Genomic DNA, 22,626 nt, shown 5'->3' on the forward strand with positions numbered 1-22,626 from the left:
AACGAGTACTTGTAAATGTCTTCCATTTAATTCAAAGTCTATGATATGTATGTGCCTAGAAATGTTTGTGGTATGTGAATTATGTGAACTGAAACACGTTTTAAGTTGAATGCATAAGTTTGAACCAACTCTAGTAAACTCAGATTTAATACATCCAAGATTTTGTGCGTTTAAAATCTCTGGCGTATATTTTTCATTATCACCACATCATAAGAACACATCTTAAGGTACAATCTGTAACCACGTTTCGTATACTGACAACCGATAGCTTCCAACGAGCAAACGTACATGTTGAAAACAACCATACATTAGAAAGAAAGAAAGCTTTACCATAACTTAAAGAAGTTGTAAACCAACCACAAACCGTTAACGACCTACTATCACACCGAACCCATATCTAACCACCCATTTAAAAACCACACCCAAATCAGCATCAGCGTTCTAGCCCATTTCACGTCACTATTGTACTAACGACTCAGAATGCTCATGAGCATTAAAAAGACCGGGAAGATCAGCACTAGTCGAGAACCGGACCCACCTTTTCTTCTCAACATACTTAAGACCCGGCTGCAACACTAGCCCAATGAATATAGCAATAACGCTTACGATCATAACCTTAAGCGAAGAAAGAGCCAACACAACACAAATCAATATAGTTGGAGGAACACACAAAAGAATCGACCCAACCGTCCCCACCGGTATTTTATAAGGCCTAGATGCGGCCGGGTACTTCATTCTTAACCTTACGAAAGCTATGAACTCCAATATCATCCCGAAACAGTATAGAAAGTTTTCAGCAGCTACAATTTCTTGAAAACTTAACCACGAAAGAAGAATCACCCCGGAAGCCGAAAACAATATCCCGATTGACGGGGTCCCGTGACGAGACCTTTTAGCGAAAAACTCGGGAATCATACCCCGTTCAGCCATACCAAGAAGTTGAAACGAGTCGCTACTCATTTCGGTCACAAACATACCCATGTTAGACATGGCGGCACCCGCCTGAATCCACCATCGTAACCATACGCCTCCAACTATGTGAGCCACGTCTGAAAAATACCCATCGGTCCACTGATCACGGTGTAGCGGCACTGCACCAGTGCCCATCAAAAGAGGGAAAAAGTAGCCCGAAATGACAAGGATTAATGCATAGAACAACGCTTTTGGAAGTGTTTTTTTGGGGTTATCTACTTCGCCAGCTAACGTACTTATCGAGTCCCAATAGTTAAGGTTCCAAAAGAGTGTGTTTAAGTATAAATTCCAATCAACCACATGTAAATCCACTACTAACCATCTAGCAGGCTCGATTTTAGGAATCGAAATTACACCCATAATTACAAAAGGAACTAAGGAAAATATACCTAATAAAACAGCAACCCACCCAACTATTGACAAACCTCTAAAGTTCATATAAGTAAGGGCAACAGTCAAAGCTAAAACTGCCAACACTCGTGGATACCCGCCTGCTAAAACGGGTATAGCCGATTTCAAATAATCAAGAAACAGAACCGGGTATAACGCGTTGTCGATAACACCACTAAGCCATTTCATCCAACCTTGTTGAAACCCCCAATAAGGTCCTAAAGCAGATGAAACCCAAACAACATAACCACCATCTTCAGGGAACATTGTACCCATTTCAGCAGTGATTAATGCTTCAGGTACACTCCATATAAATGGAAATACTAAAAAACCTATCAGAGCTAAAAGAGGCCCAGCAGCTTGAACACTGTCCTCAACCCCAAATGGGCCCCCAGAAACCTCATAAAATATGAGAAATATAAGGGGCAATATTGATAGAGTTTTACTGTTGTTGCTATCAGTAGCACGTGCAGGAGATGATATTGATTCATTAATCCCTACATATTGTACCTCTTTATGTTGCCCCATTGCAGTAGATGGTTGTTTGTTATCTGTGTTCTTCAATTTCTGCATTTAAATTAAATAACTAAACATAAGCACATCATGAACAAATGTAACTAACTCAATTTATGTTACAGGATGAAAACTATAAAATCTCTAAATCTAACGTAATAAACCTTAATTCATTTAAACAAAACCTAAAAGATAATTTTTAACGCCCTTTTTATGCAAAGCCTATAAATATTGAAATGGATTTAATTCTTAGATCTTTTTCACTATAACAAATTTTCAAGAAGTGGAATTGAAGTTCAATTGAAGAAGCAAGTAATTAAAAAATCTAGAATTTAGAACAAATATAAGATTTGAAGAATATTGGATAAAAAGTGGAGCAATCAGTTTAACATAATTATAGTTAAGATCCTTAATGAACTGAAAATTAACGATTTAAAATTTAAATAATTTAATTTACGAACCTACAGGGGATCTTCTATTCATGATTTAGGGGTTTGAGGTGGTCGTCGATCTAAATTGAATTTTCTATTGCAAGTGAGGGATAAAAGTGGCGTGGCGAATAAAGAGACCACGTGCTGATAAATAAATATTAAGTTGCCACGTAGCAATGAAATAAAAGTTAAAATTTAATTACTGTATTAAATTACTCCGCTTTACGAAAATTATTTTATTCGACTTATCTTTTTATTATTATTATTAATTATTATATTATTATTATTATATTTTTTTAGTAAATAGGCATGATTCATGTTAGAAATTGTGATTTTCTACGACACTTTATTTCGAATATTCACCAATATGTATAAGTAATTTATTTCAAGACTTGAAACCACAGTAATATTTATTTAAGGGTAATAGATAGATTTGTTATTTTCCCCCCAAAATCTAAGCCATATATCAAGTTATTGTTTTGGCCCTATAAAAAGTTAAAAGTTCCGCCACTAATACAGTAATTAATGACAGATTGATCTTGTGTGAACGTTAATTTGTTGGATGATGATATAAAGAAAAATAAATAAAATTACAATATAATCATGGGTGTATCTATCTATTATGTTATTTATAGCTAATATAGTCTAGGCTAATGTAACGAAAATGTTTAAAGATAAAAAGGAAAAGTCGACAACGAGACCAAATGAGTGGATTCACACTTCACAAGTCACATTACACAATGGTGAGCTATATACATTGTAGTCTTTATTATATGAGGCTATAGACTATTTAAAAATATCCTTTTTATTATTTAAAATATGTTATACGTGATGTGTATAGCTCACCATTGTGAATACTATCACAAGCACTGCTTAATCGTTGGGCTAAGCAGCTTTTTTAGATATGTCATGTGATAGTATTAGTTGGAAAATGTATGCGTATTTAGGGGTGTCTCGAATTGTGATTCAAACACCCTCTTAACATCCCGATATAAGCAATAATGTATATATAACTTTCAACGTTACAAGTAGAAAACTCCGTTATTAAAAGAGACAATTGTGTTGCATGAAAACATGATCATGCTATTTATAAATGTGGGTGTATTTTGAAGAGGGAAAAAGGTACTTAGAAAAAGTTTTCATAGTCATAATAATACATCAACACGCGTGCGTTTTTAATACAAACCATATGGAAAAAAGTTTCAGAAAAACAAAAAGGATGGAGGAAAAACGTATCATTAGATATGAAGTGGAAATGTAAAATACAACTTTAAAGTATCACCTTTTATAATTATTATAAGTATAAGAGCACAAGGAGTTGTAACACTGAACTCGGTGTTCAATTTCAGTTTCCTCCATAACACTGAGATTTAATACTGAATTTAAAACAGGGAAAATCGTTCAGTGTTCAATTCATTATTTAATTTTATTACTAACAAAAAAGGGAAGAAAAAGAAGAAAGAAAAAAAGAAAGAAAGAAAACTGCTTTTGTTCAACGTTGTCCACTCGACGCCGGTTTAACGCCGGCCTGGATTCGCCACCTCCACCATCCCCGACGTTAAAATTGCAAAACAGTGGTTTTGCACCACGACTCCGTGTGCTCTAAAAGAGTTGAGTATTGGTATCATAACGTATAGCTCTCACCTTTTTATATTTTACAAGTTTATAATGTAAACATTATAAAATATAATGCATATATTTTTTTGGTATCCTCAACAATTTATTATTGAAAATGACGAAAAAAAATAAATCAAAATTATTGATTTTGATAATGATAGTCCTTAAAACTATCGTTAACACGCTTTAAAATGGTGTGCATTTTGATACTGTCGCAATGAAAATGACTAATAACTACAATGTGCAATAACTTAATACTCAACGTGTTAATGACATTTTTAAATAACTTAATACATCTTAATGACATCTTTAAAAGTTGTTAACAAGATCGATTAGTTAAAACCCAATATTGGTAAAGTGTGCCGCACCCTTTGAATATACTGAATTTGAATATTAAATTGAATAAATAACTAGGAACAAAAACCCATAGCAAAGATAATAAAAAAGAAACAACTTTTATGCAATTGCACGCTTAAGTGACAATTTGATCCATATTATCTATATCATATAGATAAATATCCTATCGTTGTTCTCTAGTAACCCCCACATGTTCATATTGGTCGGGCCTATTATTCTTTAATTTCTTCATGTTAAATAAATGAGTGGTGATCTCAGATACCAAAAATTGATCTATACACACTAATTAATGTAAACGGACCAAATAACCCTTTCACAATTATTTATTCCGTATTTTGCTACTTCCAAACAAATATTTAGTTCAAACATAAATCACCAATCGTGTGAACTAATTTTATTTGAATTTAGTTCAACAAATATTTGAAAATTAGGGCTCTGACTTTTGGATACAAAAGAAAATAAAAATCGTATAGTAGAAGTAGAGGAATTTAAGATTTTAAATCCGTTTGTATTGTGTTTAAGTAAGAGAAAGAGAGAAATGCTAAACTAATAAGTGGTAGAATTGTCAATTTCAATTAAATAGTGTGCATGAATCAATTTTAAATGTGAGAATATCACCTCCCTAAATAAATACAATAATGAATTATTTTCACCAATAAACCGCACTTAAAGGTACTTAATTTTGCATCACTTTCAACAACTTAATTAACAGATCAAACAAAGTACACTAAATCCAAGTCATAACAATAACAAATATATATATTTAATAATTAATTAGCAGATCAATATGTGCACCAAACTCCCAACATTAATAAATCCAAGTCATAACAAATATAATATGAAAAAAATCAAACAAAGTACACTATAGTCAAATGACGTATCACATTGTATTAAAGAACAAACAGTTTGTAGAAAAATGTTTCCTCTTTTATCACAAGGTCGATCATGATATGTCAAAAACATTAAAATTTTAATCGAATGCTATCATGAAAAAGCTCCCGTAGTAGCATGCTTATTTCACTTTAAGGTTCTAAAAATCTAATCATTCCATGTACCATTAACTCTAAAACACGACTTCAAATTGAAACGTTACATCCTTTTTAGATCAGCAAATCTCCACCTAGTTTCTACTTGATTATCTCACATACAGAGGCGTGTTATAGAGTGTGCAAAATAGACCATCGAAAATGGTCGAAAATTTTGAAAGATAGTTAAAATTTTATATAACCTTTTACATATATGTGTTTTACTATCGATCCAAATAGAGTACAAAAACTGACGCTCGAAACAAATGTGTTCTTTTTCCTTTCTTACCGAAGTCATAAGTTATTTAATTAAAATATTTCGAAAGCAATGATAATTTATTTTGTTATTTAAAATGATAATCTCAAACATTTGAAAAATACTAAAAAGAAAACATATTGAATTAATAGTTAAATTTTTCTATGAAAAAACACACATAGATAGTAACTTTTTATGTGTCATTAATACACCTAGCTTTTTAGTAGTATTATTCTTTTATATTTATCTAAATTTTAACGTTATGAATGTTCATTTTTATATGTCAAATATAAACTTAAAATTAATGACACGATTTTGTTCAAGTTATGTAGACATTGTATACTATTCCCTTCGTCACAGATTAATTGCCCATTATTTTTTCTATATTTTTTTGACTGTCACAGATTAATTGCCCAGTTTCATAAATAAATAAGAATAATAAGTTGAAGTTCTTTTATACCCTTACTTTAAACATGTAAAACAATAAAGTGAATAAAAAATAAAAAGTAAAACTAGAAAGTAAACAGAAAGGTACATTTGACATTTACCTTTTCTTAAATTGAGTAATTTGTTTGGGGCCAATTAATCTGGGACCGAGAAAGTATTAGTTTTAAAACGCCAATAGTTAAATTAAAATTTCTTGGATACCATACTGCTAGATCAAACAATTGTTTTAGTATAAATACAGGGTATTATATTATAATATTACTCCGTAGAACTTAAACTCGTGTACAGAAACAATATGTTAATATTGTAAATTTAATTTATAAAAAGAATGATATCATTATAATTAATTAAGCTAAAAAGTAATATTAATAACGGTTATATATTGATTTAAAGTACTCCGTAATAGGTATGGAATTGTTTAAATTTAAAAATTGCTTTTTTCGGCAAAATTAACAATAACATAAAATAAAGACTTTTCATCAATTAGATGAAAAAAAGAACAAAGATACAATGAAAACAAACGCATTCAAAGTTCGGGATGAACTAAAAAACCCGAATATTGAATAATGATCAATTGACGTTCAATTTTACCATTAGATGTTATAAATGTGTTTATTAATAGTAATATATTTAGGATAATAGGATAGGATTGAACTATGAACCTATATCATTCATTTTCACATAACAAAATGCAATATTAAATCTTAACTCGAGAAAGCCTTTGATAGTCTCAATTGGAAATTCTTAATGGAAGTCATGAAATGCATGGGTTTTGGTGAAAGGTGGAGAAAATGGATAATCAACTGTCTCAAATCGGCTTCTATTTCGGTTTTAGTCAATGGCTCTCCTACTCGGGAATTTTCTTTAGGAAAAGGTGTCCGCCAAGGTGATCCACTATCACCATTCCTTTTTATTCTTGCGGCGGAAGGTTTGAATCACCTTACTAAGGCGGCGGTCGATAAGGGCCTTTTCAAAGGGGTGAAAGTTGGTAATGATAACATTATGATCTCACATCTACAATACGCGGATGATACAATTTTCTTTGGTGAGTGGAGTAAAGTTAATGCACATAATCTCATCAACATTCTTAAATGTTTTGAATTAACGTCGGGTCTCAAGGTAAATTACCAAAAAAGTTGTGTCTATGGTGTTGGGGTTAGTAACACTGAAGTTGAATCGGTAGCTCGGCGGTGGTTGTCAAGCCGGGAAATTCCCTTTCACTTATTTAGGACTTCCCATCGGGGTAAACACGAATAAGCTAAGTGCTTGGCAACCGATTATTGATAAATTCAAAAGAAGACTTTCGGAGTGGAAAATGCGCTCGATGTCTTTTGGTGGTAGATTAGTCCTTGTCAAAGCGGTTCTCAATAGTCTCCCCTTGTATTACTTCTCGCTCTTCCGTGCTCCGGCGTGCGTCATCAAACTACTTGAGAGCGTAAGACGTTCCTTTTTTTGGGGAGGGGATATTTAGCGCAAAAAAATTTCGTGGGTAAAATGGGAAAATGTAGTTGCACCTTACGGGGCGGGAGGGTTAAACATTGGGAGTCTAAAAACAAAAAACCTTGCTTTATTGGGAAAATGGTGGTGGAGGTTTAAAACCGAAACCAATTCTTTGTGGGTCAAATTAATTCGTAGTAAATACGGTCTTCATGACAACCTAACGTCGGAGTATGGGGTTTCTCATACGTCGTCTTTGGGGACTTGGAATAACATCATTCGTGCAGGAAAAGAAATTGAAAACTTGCAGGTTCACTTTGTCTCATCCTTCTCGAAGATTATTGGCGACGGTGGCTCAACTTTATTTTGGAAAGATCATTGGATTGGAAACTCCGCTTTAAAAATTCTATATCCAAGGCTTTACCGACTTGAATCGAGGGTCGATATCACAGTTAAAGATCGACTCGCTGCTGCTATTGTTGGTGAACGAGCTACTGTTACTGTTTCTAATCAACCGGCTACTGCTACTGCTCCGTTTCAAACTACTGTTGGAGATCGATTTGTTGCTGCTGATGCTGGAAATCAAGCTGCTGTTTCTGCTCTTACTCAACAGGCCGCTGCTATTGCTCCAAATCAAGACACTGTTGCGGCTGATCAATCTGTTTCAGTGACCAGGGGCTGGATCAGACAGCCTTCTGGTCGGGCTCTATAACAACCCTCACTTTTTGACTTCTGAAATTACTGAAATGACCCTAGGGTTTACTGTCTGACTATACGTATTAATTATTTAAGGGTTGTTATATACACAGTCAATTTAACGTTGACCAAATAATAAACTTTTATTCGACACTCACTGCTAATTAAAATTTATGCATTTCAATAATATTATTTATAACTATTAATCTATAAGTAATAAATAAAAAGTGACATTTATATAAATAATAAAACAATTGGGAACTTAATAAAAATAAATATAAGTCATGAATTAGTAAAAAGAAAATAATACTTATCATGTAGTAAATGTAAAAATAATAATAAACATAATAATAATAATAATAATAATAGTAATAATAATGAGACTAAAGAATCTTAAACAATTACATCCTTATGTTGACTAAAAATAAAGTATAAACTAGTACATCCTTATGTTGACTAATTATAAACTAGTACCACCTTTTGTTGACTAAAAATTATAAAACAAAATAAAATCATTAATTAGAACATCCTTATGTTGACTAACACTCTAATACTTGCACTATATAAACACTCCTAGACTCCTAGTTTCTCATTCACAAATCACACCAAAATCTTCTCTCAAAAACAATCTCTCCCTCTCCCTCTCTTGTGGTATTCGGATCTTCAAGCTTGTTCTTCGTGTTCTTCAAGAATCTTCAAGGAGTTCTTCAAGATTTTTAAGGCTTTGATCTTCCATCTTCATCATGTTCATCTTTTCTTTGTTAATTATCGTGAATCTTCAAAGGTATAACATAAACCCTAAACTATTTACATAAACTTTAATCTTTGTTAATTCATATTCATATTATAAACTTGTTATTCATAAGTATATACATAAACACTCCTAGATTTATATATACATATATACATGTAAAAAAAAATATTTTTATATATATATATACGAATTATATATACATATACATATTAAAACCTTAAACCCTAATACTACTTATACTAGTATTTAACATGTATACACTATTACTATTACTAGCACCTATAACCTACTACTTATATTGTAGCACAAAAATATTTTGGGATATGTATTAGAGATGTATAGATCTTCGAACTTTCTTGACAAATGGTTTCTACGAGATTCTAGGCAGAGGGTTTGGATTTCCGATTTAAAGGGTCCTATGGCTCAAGCCCCTAGATCTAAATTAGCCATTCGAAGGGAAAGGGGTGATTGGAAGCTTATCTAATACGGCAAGTATCCTAAAATGAAAAACACTCATAAAAGTAGAAACTCTCTAGTCATAGAAACTTAGTAAAATAAGAAACTTTCTAAAAATGGAAACTTTATAAAAATAGTAACTTACTATGAATAGAAACTTAGTAAAATAAACTATACTTAAACACATACTTAAACTTAAACATGGGCAAAACACTTAACTACTCTTAAATGTCAATAGGTTGACTTTCCTGCTCACTCGTTCAACTCTTTATTCCGAGGAATAACTCTCTCTCTACTTACTAAGGTGACTTTCATAGCCCCACTCTTATTGCTATAGCACTTTTTATACTTACTGGGGTGAGACACATGCTGCTTTTATACTTTAAACAACTTAGACACAAGTACGAACCTAAACTGTACTATGACTAGCTTATGCTACTAAGACCCCACAGTGATATTTTTTAATTGCTTTCAGGATAAGGCATTCTTAATTATTGGGGGTAGGCCTATCGGGAGTAACGTCCCCGATACATTTGACCGTGATGTCTTTGTATTACTTAATAATGATTTAAACATGGTGATAAGGTACTGCCAACTTATCATCGGGGCAACAAAACAAACGTTTAGTCTAAAATATCACGAATCAGTACTACTTTTGGATCTGCGAGATCTACTTTTTGATCCTGCGGGAGATCAACTTTACAACTAAATCTTGTGGTCTAAAAACAACGATAACTACTTTTGTTAAACCTATGAACTTCACTCAACCTTTTTGGTTGACACTTTAGCATGTTTTGTCTCAGGTGCTGTTTGATTCAAGCTTTCTTATCTACTACTTATGTGATGCTACTTGGACTTAGGATCAAGAGATATCGCATTTATTACTTCTGCATATGAACAATTACTTTATCGTTATTTCCATTATTGTAACGACATTTCATTTTCCGCTGCGTACTCAATAAAGTTAAATTTTCTCATTTAGTATTGTTCTCGTATTATAATATGTTGGTTTATTTGATATTAGTAACGTTTCTTCCAGACCCTATTGGGAGGACGTTACAGATTGGTATCAGAGCATAACCAGGCTGTTATAGAGAACCAGGATTGCATTTTTATGTGTGCCTTACTTGCTAGCTAGGGTGCCTTAGCAATCTAGGAAACTATAACCTTTCCTGCCTTAGACTTAAAGCATTTAGAATTGCCTTATAATCTTAACAATCATGCTTTACCAAACTTGACTTAAAGATTCTAATCAAAGTCTCTTTCCTAATGTAGGACTACAACTTTCCTTGACCATAGTGCCTTTAATTGTTGCCTTTAACTGTTAAATGCTACACTATACTTTAGAAACTTTACTTATCTTAGAATGCCGAGCTAATCTAAGAACTCTGCTCACTTTCCTGAGTACTATCCAATTACACCACCGCATCTAAATGCGACACAATGATTTCAGAAATTCTTGACATTCATAAGTCATCTATCATGGTTATGTGTATTACATATGTATTACATGAAATATTATCCATGATTTTGAAATTCTTATAATTGTTACTACTCACACTCAAACGTGTATAACTCTCTGTTATATCACGTACCTATATGCCTTATGCCTTTATGCATCGGTTTGCGAATTGAAAAATGTCATTGGGTTATCACAGTATACGAATTGAAAGTCTTTAATCAAAAGATTATTAGATTACATACTTATCACTTTATGATCTCGACACGTCATACTGCCATTATTAAAGTAAAGACACATCATATCTTATTATATCTTATCGTATCTATCCTAATAGATTTTGTCTAACACTTTTCCTAAATTCCCTCCATAAATTACGGAAATTTTTTGCTATATACACGTATTCGAGGAGACGAATATATCATCCAGTATTCAAAACTAATCTCATATCAAAAACCCTAATTCCAAACACATAATATGGATTCCTCGAACTCTTCGAGCTCCAATGGCAGCGTAACCGGAATGAACCAACCAATCAGCCATCATCTATTTTGGATGAATTGGGGATGGGTTCGTAGTAAACTTAATCAATGGAAACAAGAAGAAGGTGATCCCTTCCACCAACCGAATTCACCTCTTGGTGAAGAACCTGAAGTAATTACTGGCGAACCCGTTCGGAACACTATTTTCACCCTCATTTCCAGGATATCCAGTCACGAATATATAATATCTAAAATTTTAGATCTTATTCATCCACTTGTCCGAACCGCCAATCATCCCGGAATAATAGAAGAAGTCAACGAGCTTCGCGCTCGAGTAGTGGCTCTGGAGAATATGGTGCGAAACCTACGAACACCAGCAGCAGCACCAGCAGCATAACCAGTACCACCAGTACCATCGGCATCACCACCAACATCACCAGCTTCACTAACGAAAACATCCGCATTCCACGCCTCAACATCACACTCAGTACCTCAAACATCAACATCATACGCCCCATAGATACCAAGGAATATTACTAATAATGAGTTAAGATGTATTGACTCATTCTTCCTGAAGAATTACATATGTATACTTTATATATATGGATTGGAACAATAATAAATCTTTTCATACTAAGCTATTACGTGTGAATCTTAACTAGTATGTACTACTTGATTAATTCATATCATTAATATGTTATGATGTACATCCTTCGTTAATGACTTAACAATCGTTAATCACTGCTTCAACACAATAAACTCCATTTCATAATAAACCAAGTGTATTACTCAAATACATGATTGATTGTATACTTTCATTTTCGATGTACTCGAAACTTTCTAGAAAACATCATTCGTGCCTTATGAATTTCACAAGAATTCCACGAGCACCAACATCATATACTGAGGTATATCAATAACAATGAACGATGAAGTATTGATTCATAACTTCATTAGCGAAATATTTCGCGACAATTATGAAATCTCTAAGGTTTTGGAGATTATTTATTCTCGTTTCAACCGCAAATCAAATGAGTTTAATATTATATTAACTCATTAAATCTATATTATATCTGAAGAATACATATATGAACGTATATCTTCTCTTTTGTACAAACTGTTAATTGTGAAAATATTTTAATGGGTAGGTAATACGCGAGAAATATTTATATCTCACATTAATATGTTACATTGTACATTCTTCAAATTCTGATTCAATAATCAGTAACTATACTACTTACATCCACATATGTATCCGCGCACCAAAGAACAACCATTTTCATTCAAATCAAATTACATATTCTGAATTTGACATATCAGAATTCAAGTAAAGCTATAGCAGATGTTATCTTCCTAAAGATCACTACATTCATGAATTATATTCATTCGTATTCTATGGTGAATTATCACATCAAACCACCAAAATTATCATTCATTACTTTTGAAATCAACAACGCCTATTCGTCAACCATTAGATCCATTGACGATTACAATCAGCGTTTAATCATCTAAAAATAAAATTTCTTGAAACCATCTCGGGTTGTCAATCAATGATTCAGATTCGTTAACCTTGAGAATGCTGACGAAGCAGCAAATGCTATAGATGTTCTTAAGGGCTAACAGTTTGATAATAAAGAATGGTAAGTTGAAAAAGCCCAAAAGAAAATTTGGAACTGAAAAACGGATTGAGCTAACCATGGAGGAGACCAAGGACAAACACAAGGGCCAAACTCTATATTCAAAGAATCCAGGAAATTCTAAATCCGGTGAAATCTTTAGAGAATATCTTGCTCCAAAGTCATGTTAAAAGCTTGCGGAAAATTTTTCTTCATCAACTTTCGAACTTAGAAATTCCAAAATATCATCATAAATATCCTCTATATTTCGGAAGATATCTTCATAACGATTCATGTCCGCAATTAAGTATCTCTTTGCGATATCTTTATAAAGGAAACTGTTTTAGTTTCTATATTCTGTAAAATTCGAGTTTAAATTATAAATGCTTTGAAGAAGTGATTGGGAATTGAAGCATGAGTTAATATAATATAATGACGTCAGGCCAACGTGATTATATTACAGTAAGTCATGCTCAGTTTTTAATGGAAGATGATGATTCATAGATTTTATAATCATCATTTGCCATGTTACACGACTCTTACATTCTATTTAACCTCTAAACATATCAAGAAAATATTTTTCTTGATGATTCGGTCTTTTTCGAATATTCTGGTAATATGAAAAATCAAATCGTGCTATTACCTTTCCTTTCTACTTTATATATTATGATCAATCAAAACTTCATATCTATGAATTCTGGACCATTACTCGCTTGACTTGAAGTCGGGAAGAAGAAACAAAAACATAAAGCTCTGACATATAAGGGAAAATATAAAGCCCGATAACGACTCCGAAATTACAAACCGTGTATATCAATGCGTATAGCAATATAAAGACACGGGTTAATTAAAAACACTATAACCCCAAGAGCATAGAAGAAGTAAACAGATTCCTCTGGCGGTAAAAGAAAAAGAAGAATGACTGCATAGATGGTCATAACCAGGATCAGAACTGGATTTAGCATTTTCTTAATCTTTTGGAAGTTTGAATTGAGAAAGAAAGTATAGAAGTGGTGAAAATAATGAAACGGAAGAAGCTAATTTATAGCAAAATTCCAAACACATCAATCGAGGCAAATCACCGCATTTAATCAAACAAATCTCAAAATTTCGTAAATACCGGAGAATCAAATCTTATAGATTACGAAGATTTCCTTTAATTCCTTGAATTCCGGAAATCAATCGTGACTACGTCAAAAGTTAAGGCGAACATTTAATTTTCTCATTTCACTCTTTTATGATAGCTTCGTTTATACTCTTCCTATAAATGAATCGTTTTATTCATATTATTCAATAGTGATAAAACTTTATTTTTCAACTTATATTCATCATTAAAATATTCTTGTTGTAAACAATGAAGATCTCTATCAAATTTCATGACTGTGATTTTCACGAACTCCTCTCTGTTTGTCTGCCCTAATATTGTGGCATAAAATGCTCAAGGTTTTAAATGAGCTCAATACCATTCATAACACATTTCATGTATCCAATTTACTGAAATGACTTGTATAACATCATCATTTTGAATGATCTTCGCATTAATGATAAAATGCACTTCGTTGAAGAACCTATAGAAATCATGGAAGGAGAGGTCAAACAAACGCGTAAAAGCAACATACCTATCATTAAAGTCTGTTGGAATTCGCGTAGAGGCCCCGAATATACTTGGGAACGCAAAGACCATATGAAACGGAAATATCCCCATCTCTTCTCAACGACTGATGCATCCGAGAAGTCTACCTAAAACTTCGGGACGAAGTTTTTATTAACGGGGATGTACTATAACAACCCTCACTTTTTGACTTCTGAAATTACTGAAATGACCCTAGGGTTTACTGTCTGACTATACGTATTAATTATTTAAGGGTTGTTATATACACAGTCAATTTAACGTTGACCAAATAATAAACTTTTATTCGACACTCACTGCTAATTAAAATTTATGCATTTCAATAATATTATTTATAACTATTAATCTATAAGTAATAAATAAAAAGTGACATTTATATAAATAATAAAACAATTGGGAACTTAATAAAAATAAATATAAGTCATGAATTAGTAAAAAGAAAATAATACTTATCATGTAGTAAATGTAAAAATAATAATAAACATAATAATAATAATAATAATAGTAATAATAATGAGACTAAAGAATCTTAAACAATTACATCCTTATGTTGACTAAAAATAAAGTATAAACTAGTACATCCTTATGTTGACTAATTATAAACTAGTACCACCTTTTGTTGACTAAAAATTATAAAACAAAATAAAATCATTAATTAGAACATCCTTATGTTGACTAACACTCTAATACTTGCACTATATAAACACTCCTAGACTCCTAGTTTCTCATTCACAAATCACACCAAAATCTTCTCTCAAAAACAATCTCTCCCTCTCCCTCTCTTGTGGTATTCGGATCTTCAAGCTTGTTCTTCGTGTTCTTCAAGAATCTTCAAGGAGTTCTTCAAGATTTTTAAGGCTTTGATCTTCCATCTTCATCATGTTCATCTTTTCTTTGTTAATTATCGTGAATCTTCAAAGGTATAACATAAACCCTAAACTATTTACATAAACTTTAATCTTTGTTAATTCATATTCATATTATAAACTTGTTATTCATAAGTATATACATAAACACTCCTAGATTTATATATACATATATACATGTAAAAAAAAATATTTTTATATATATATATACGAATTATATATACATATACATATTAAAACCTTAAACCCTAATACTACTTATACTAGTATTTAACATGTATACACTATTACTATTACTAGCACCTATAACCTACTACTTATATTGTAGCACAAAAATATTTTGGGATATGTATTAGAGATGTATAGATCTTCGAACTTTCTTGACAAATGGTTTCTACGAGATTCTAGGCAGAGGGTTTGGATTTCCGATTTAAAGGGTCCTATGGCTCAAGCCCCTAGATCTAAATTAGCCATTCGAAGGGAAAGGGGTGATTGGAAGCTTATCTAATACGGCAAGTATCCTAAAATGAAAAACACTCATAAAAGTAGAAACTCTCTAGTCATAGAAACTTAGTAAAATAAGAAACTTTCTAAAAATGGAAACTTTATAAAAATAGTAACTTACTATGAATAGAAACTTAGTAAAATAAACTATACTTAAACACATACTTAAACTTAAACATGGGCAAAACACTTAACTACTCTTAAATGTCAATAGGTTGACTTTCCTGCTCACTCGTTCAACTCTTTATTCCGAGGAATAACTCTCTCTCTACTTACTAAGGTGACTTTCATAGCCCCACTCTTATTGCTATAGCACTTTTTATACTTACTGGGGTGAGACACATGCTGCTTTTATACTTTAAACAACTTAGACACAAGTACGAACCTAAACTGTACTATGACTAGCTTATGCTACTAAGACCCCACAGTGATATTTTTTAATTGCTTTCAGGATAAGGCATTCTTAATTATTGGGGGTAGGCCTATCGGGAGTAACGTCCCCGATACATTTGACCGTGATGTCTTTGTATTACTTAATAATGATTTAAACATGGTGATAAGGTACTGCCAACTTATCATCGGGGCAACAAAACAAACGTTTAGTCTAAAATATCACGAATCAGTACTACTTTTGGATCTGCGAGATCTACTTTTTGATCCTGCGGGAGATCAACTTTACAACTAAATCTTGTGGTCTAAAAACAACGATAACTACTTTTGTTAAACCTATGAACTTCACTCAACCTTTTTGGTTGACACTTTAGCATGTTTTGTCTCAGGTGCTGTTTGATTCAAGCTTTCTTATCTACTACTTATGTGATGCTACTTGGACTTAGGATCAAGAGATATCGCATTTATTACTTCTGCATATGAACAATTACTTTATCGTTATTTCCATTATTGTAACGACATTTCATTTTCCGCTGCGTACTCAATAAAGTTAAATTTTCTCATTTAGTATTGTTCTCGTATTATAATATGTTGGTTTATTTGATATTAGTAACGTTTCTTCCAGACCCTATTGGGAGGACGTTACAGGCTCTTGGCGAGTTAATTCATCTTCGACATCTTATCAATTCTACGTTCTTAGATCCAAAAAAAGAGGATTCGTGGAGATGGAATTCATCTTCAAACGGGATCTTCACGGTCAAAAAATTATCAACTATCATTGAAGAACAAGTATATGCTGAAGCTTATAATCATGGAGAGGTCACAATTCGTAACGCTTTGGTCCCAAATAAGGTTGAAATTTTCGTTTGGCGGACTTTAAAGAAAAGGCTTCCTGTAAGAACCGAGTTAGATAAAAAGGAATCGATTTAGATAGTGTTAGATGCCCCCTCTGTGAAGACGACATTGAAACAATGGAACATTCTTTCGTTTTTTGTAGTCATGCGCAAGAGGTTTGGAATCGGGTGTATCGTTGGTGGAATCTCGGAAACTATGCCCCTTATAGTATCAATGAAATGCTTCGTGATTTTCCCTCACAAGTCGGTTCGGCCACGGGTTCTAGAATTTGGCAAGCGGTAGTTTGGGTTAGCGCTTATTTGAATTGGAAGAATAGGAACAATATGGTCTTTCGTGGCAAAAGGTGGAACGCTCCGGTTGCTCTCAACGAAATCCAAGTTCTCTCTTTCGATTGGATATCTGGGAGAGCTAAAGGGGTCAACATCGATTGGAACGATTGGATATCGAATCCGAGTATATATTTAGCGTAATCGTGTTTTTGTGGGGTGATGCATTCTCGGCATCCCTCCTTTTCGTGTTTACTTAAGCCTTGTTTTTCGTTTTATTTTTTAGTTCATGTAGTTTTCTTCGGGTGGTTTTGTTTCTCTTGGGGTGGTCTTTTCTTAGACCTACCCTCCTGTGTACCTTGTCTTCTTTTTAATATAATTCATGCTTTTCGAAAAAAAATATATATTAAATCTTAACTAATTGCACCGACCCTTGTAACTTCCAAACAAATCAAATCAAACCACGTTCTTAAACAAACAACTCAAAACAAACACTACCGTAATGCTAATAATAATAATTATCATTACATATAAATATAAATATATATAAATATATAAATATACAAATATTTAAAAAGTATTAATGATAAAGATAATGATAATGATTAGGAACAAAGAAATGAAACTAATTACCTCATCTCCGATAAATTCAACAGGTCTCTTAGCCGAAACTTCAGGAGCCGAAGTTTTTAGTGTTACGTCATCAGAAGCGGTGAATTTGGCGGCGAAATTACCGGAGTTTTTGGTTGGTGAACTCGGCGGAGCCGGGACCGGAGGTGTTGAATCGCCGGGAGAAGTTAGAGGAGTTTGTGAAGACCGTTTGGATGGAGCGGTTAATATAGTTGGCACCATATTATCAAAGGCGCATTAAAGCGATTTGTTTATGTTTTTCTAAGCAATCAGAACACGAGAGTTTATGTTAGTGATAACGATAAGCAAGATTTTAAGTAGTCTAGGAGTTTGGATTATATAAGAAGAGATTTTAGATGGACTTTAGGATGTAATTATGGTCCACAAAATGTAATGATGGCAAAGGAAGGTTTATCTATTTTTTTAGAGATTTTGCTTAAGACTTAGTGGGAAAAAAGAATTTGTTAAAAAAACAAAAAAACAAAAAGAAGACTAATTTTTTTTGAAAAGCAAACAAGATTTTATTAGATCACAACATTAGGTTCTCAACATTACACATTAGGATGCCAAGGTGGCAACAATATAGACAATAATGAAAACAAAAAGATAGACCGCAACTATACAAACTACACAATGAAAACAGACTACATTACAATGGAGCTAGGATTGTGTAGCCAATTATTCCAATCGATATTCGTCGCTTTGCACCTTCTCGACACCCACTCAAAACTCTTTGCTTGTATTTCACAAACCGCAACCGGAGCATTCCACACTTTATTTTTGAAGACTTTTTCGTTACGATAGTTCCACAATAGATAAGCACTAGTCCACATTACCGCTTGCCATACTCGATTGTAGGAGACCGAACCATTTTATCCCGAAACAAGAAGGAGAGATAGACTCAAGTTTGGTGGCCTTGGCAAGTTCCACCAATCGAAGATTCTATTCCAAACGTCCCGCACTCTTTCGCAAGATAAAAGGGAATGACAAACACTCTCAATATCATTGTCACAATTTGGACAACGTACCGAATGTAGATCGACTCCCCTTTTATCTAATTCAACGAGAACCGGGATCCGCCCTTTTAAAACTCTCCAAACAAATACCTCCACCTTTTTGGGAGTGAGATTGTTACGCAAAGTGTTCATTTGAGAGGAGTTACTTGTATGTAGGATTTTCTCGTCAATAAGTTTTGAAAGCACGTTTGTTTTGAAGATACCATTGGAACTTAGACTCCACGTCCACGAATCCGCATCCTCCTGATGAAGTTTAACTGAAGACAGCAGCAGCCGCAGGTCCTCCAGCTCTTTCGATGCTCGACCTGATGGATTTCTCACCCAGTTTACAACGAACGATGTCCCTGTAGCTGATTGTCGAATTCTCGAACCCACTGATGTACCCGGATCACATTCTAGATGAAACAACCTCTTGAACCTGTTTTTTAAGATGACATTCCCAACCCACAAGTCGTTTCAAAAGGAGGTTGATAACCCGTCCCCAATCTTTTGAGTGAAAGAAGAGGGGAAAGGAATATCAATACCTTCTAAGGAACACCCAGCTTTAATAATATTAGTCCACACCGAAGAATAAGGAAAAGCATTAGTATCAAAATTTTGTGAAAGTCCACCCGAAGACCCATAGATACTAGAAATAACTTTGACCCATATGGAGTTGGTTTCGGTTTTGAACCTCCACCACTTCTTACCGATCAAAGCTAAATTTTTACTTTTTAAAGAATCCAAATTAAGCCCCCCTTTTTCGTAAGGTAGAAGAGTATCATCCCATTTAACCCAAGAGATTTTAGATTTATCACCCGACCCGCCCCAAAAAAAATTACGACTTACACACTCGAGTTTTTTTACCATACATGGCGGGGCACGGAAGAGCGAGAAGAAGTACAACGGGAGGCTATTCAACACCGATTTCACAAGGGTCAAGCGTCCACCGTATGACACCGAACGGGCCTTCCGCTCCGAGAGTCTTTTCGCAAACTTATCGATGACCGGATTCCAACTTTCAAACTTATTCATTCAACCCCCAACCGGAAGACCTATGTAAGTGATGTAGTGACCCGAACTTTTCCATGTTTATATATATTAATTGAGATTGATGTTTACATGATTAAATGTTTCCAACATGTTAAGCAATCAAACTTGTTAAGACTTGATTAATTGAAATAGGTTTCATATAGACAATTGACCACCCAAGTTGACCGGTGATTCACGAACGTTAAAACTTGTAAAAAACTATATGATGACATATATATGGTTATATATATAGTTAACATGATATTATGATAAGTAAACATATCATTAATTATATTAACAATGAACTACATATGTAAAAACAAGACTACTAACTTAATGATTTTGAAACGAGACATATATGTAACGTTTATCGTTGTAACGACATTTAATGTATATATATCATATTAAGAGATATTCGTACATCATAATATCATGATAATATAATAATTTAAAATCTCTTTTGTTATTATAAACATTGGGTTAACAACATTTAACAAGATCGTTAACCTAAAGGTTTCAAAACAACACTTACATGTAACGACTAACGATGACTTAACGACTCAGTTAAAATGTATATACATGTAGTGTTTTAATATGTATTTATACACTTTTGAAAGACTTCAATACACTTATCAAAATACTTCTACTTAACAAAAATGCTTACAATTACATTCTCGTTCAGTTTCATCAACAATTCTACTCGTATGCACCCGTATTCGTACTCGTACAATACACAGCTTTTAGATGTATGTACTATTGGTATATACACTCCAATGATCAGCTCTTAGCAGCCCATGTGAGTCACCTAACACATGTGGGAACCATCATTTGGCAACTAGCATGAAATATCTCATAAGATTACAAAAATATGAGTAATCATTCATGACTTATTTACATGAAAACAAAATTACATATCCTTTATATCTAATCCATACACCAACGACCAAAAACACCTATAAACACTTTCATTCTTCAATTTTCTTCATCTAATTGAACTCTCTCAAGTTCTATCTTCAAGTTCTAAGTGTTCTTCATAAATTCCAAAAGTTCTAGTTTCATAAAATCAAGAATACTTTCAAGTTTGCTAGCTCACTTCCAATCTTGTAAGGTGATCATCCAACCTCAAGAAATCTTTGTTTCTTACAGTAGGTTATCATTCTAATACAAGGTAATAATCATATTCAAACTTTGGTTCAATTTCTATAACTATAACAATCTTATTTCAAGTGATGATCTTACTTGAACTTGTTTTCGTGTCATGATTTTGCTTCAAGAACTTTGAGCCATCCAAGGATCCATTGAAGCTAGATCCATTTTTCTCTTTTCCAGTAGGTTCATCCAAGGAACTTAAGGTAGTAATGATGTTCATAACATCATTCGATTCATACATATAAAGCTATCTTATTCGAAGGTTTAAACTTGTAATCACTAGAACATAGTTTAGTTAATTCTAAACTTGTTCGCAAACAAAAGTTAATCCTTCTAACTTGACTTTTAAAATCAACTAAACACATGTTCTATATCTATATGATATGCTAACTTAATGATTTAAAACCTGGAAACACGAAAAACACCGTAAAACCGGATTTACGCCGTCGTAGTAACACCGCGGGCTGTTTTGGGTTAGTTAATTAAAAACTATGATAAACTTTAATTTAAAAGTTGTTATTCTGAGAAAATGATTTTTATTATGAACATGAAACTATATCCAAAAATTATGGTTAAACTCAAAGTGGAAGTATGTTTTCTAAAATGGTCATCTAGACGTCGTTCTTTCGACTGAAATGACTACCTTTACAAAAACGACTTGTAACTTATTTTTCCGACTAGAAACCTATACTTTTTTTGTTTAGATTCATAAAATAGAGTTCAATATGAAACCATAGCAATTTGATTCACTCAAAACGGATTTAAAATGAAGAAGTTATGGGTAAAACAAGATTGGATAATTTTTCTCATTTTAGCTACGTGAAAATTGGTAACAAATCTATTCCAACCATAACTTAATCAACTTGTATTATATATTATGTAATCTTGAGATACCATAGACACGTATACAATGTTTCGACCTATCATGTCGACACATCTATATATATTTCGGAACAACCATAGACACTCTATATGTGAATGTTGGAGTTAGCTATACAGGGTTGAGGTTGATTCCAAAATATATATAGTTTGAGTTGTGATCAATACTGAGATACGTATACACTGGGTCGTGGATTGATTCAAGATAATATTTATCGATTTATTTCTGTACATCTAACTGTGGACAACTAGTTGTAGGTTACTAACGAGGACAGCTGACTTAATAAACTTAAAACATCAAAATATATTAAAAGTGTTGTAAATATATTTTGAACATACTTTGATATATATGTATATATTGTTATAGGTTCGTGAATCAACCAGTGGCCAAGTCTTACTTCCCGACGAAGTAAAAATCTGTGAAAGTGAGTTATAGTCCCACTTTTAAAATCTAATATTTTTGGGATGAGAATACATGCAGGTTTTATAAATGATTTACAAAATAGACACAAGTACGTGAAA

General features: G+C 33.0%; 1 protein-coding gene across 2 annotated transcripts; it reads right to left on the bottom strand.

The window, feature by feature from the left end:
* Positions 1-298: 298 nt before the first annotated feature.
* Positions 299-18,397, bottom strand: LOC139847076 (probable polyamine transporter At1g31830). 2 transcript variants are annotated; one of them, XM_071836675.1, is made up of 2 exons: positions 18,053-18,397; positions 299-1,929 (listed from the first exon to the last, which is right to left on the bottom strand). In XM_071836675.1, the coding sequence occupies exons 1-2, from the start codon at positions 18,269-18,271 to the stop codon at positions 460-462; spliced, it is 1,689 nt and encodes a 562-aa protein (XP_071692776.1). In that variant the 5' UTR covers positions 18,272-18,397; the 3' UTR covers positions 299-459. The 2 variants fall into 2 exon arrangements, with proteins under 2 accessions (XP_071692776.1, XP_071692777.1); XM_071836676.1 differs by lacking the exon at positions 18,053-18,397 and adding an exon at positions 2,337-2,551.
* Between the last annotated feature and the right edge of the window lie 4,229 nt (positions 18,398-22,626).

Source organism: Rutidosis leptorrhynchoides, chromosome 5 (assembly GCF_046630445.1).
Source record: "Rutidosis leptorrhynchoides isolate AG116_Rl617_1_P2 chromosome 5, CSIRO_AGI_Rlap_v1, whole genome shotgun sequence".
NCBI classification, from domain to species: Eukaryota; Viridiplantae; Streptophyta; class Magnoliopsida; order Asterales; family Asteraceae; genus Rutidosis; species Rutidosis leptorrhynchoides.

What these genes read in the sequence shown, in the direction of transcription:
- LOC139847076 (XM_071836675.1), bottom strand. Translation starts at nt 18,271, where the DNA reads ATGGTGCCAACTATATTAACCGCTCCATCCAAACGGTCTTCACAAACT. An exon ending in TTGAATTTATCGGAGATGAG is followed by an intron (nt 1,930 to 18,052) that starts GTAATTAGTTTC and finishes ATTTAAATGCAG; the next exon opens with AAATTGAAGAACACAGATAA.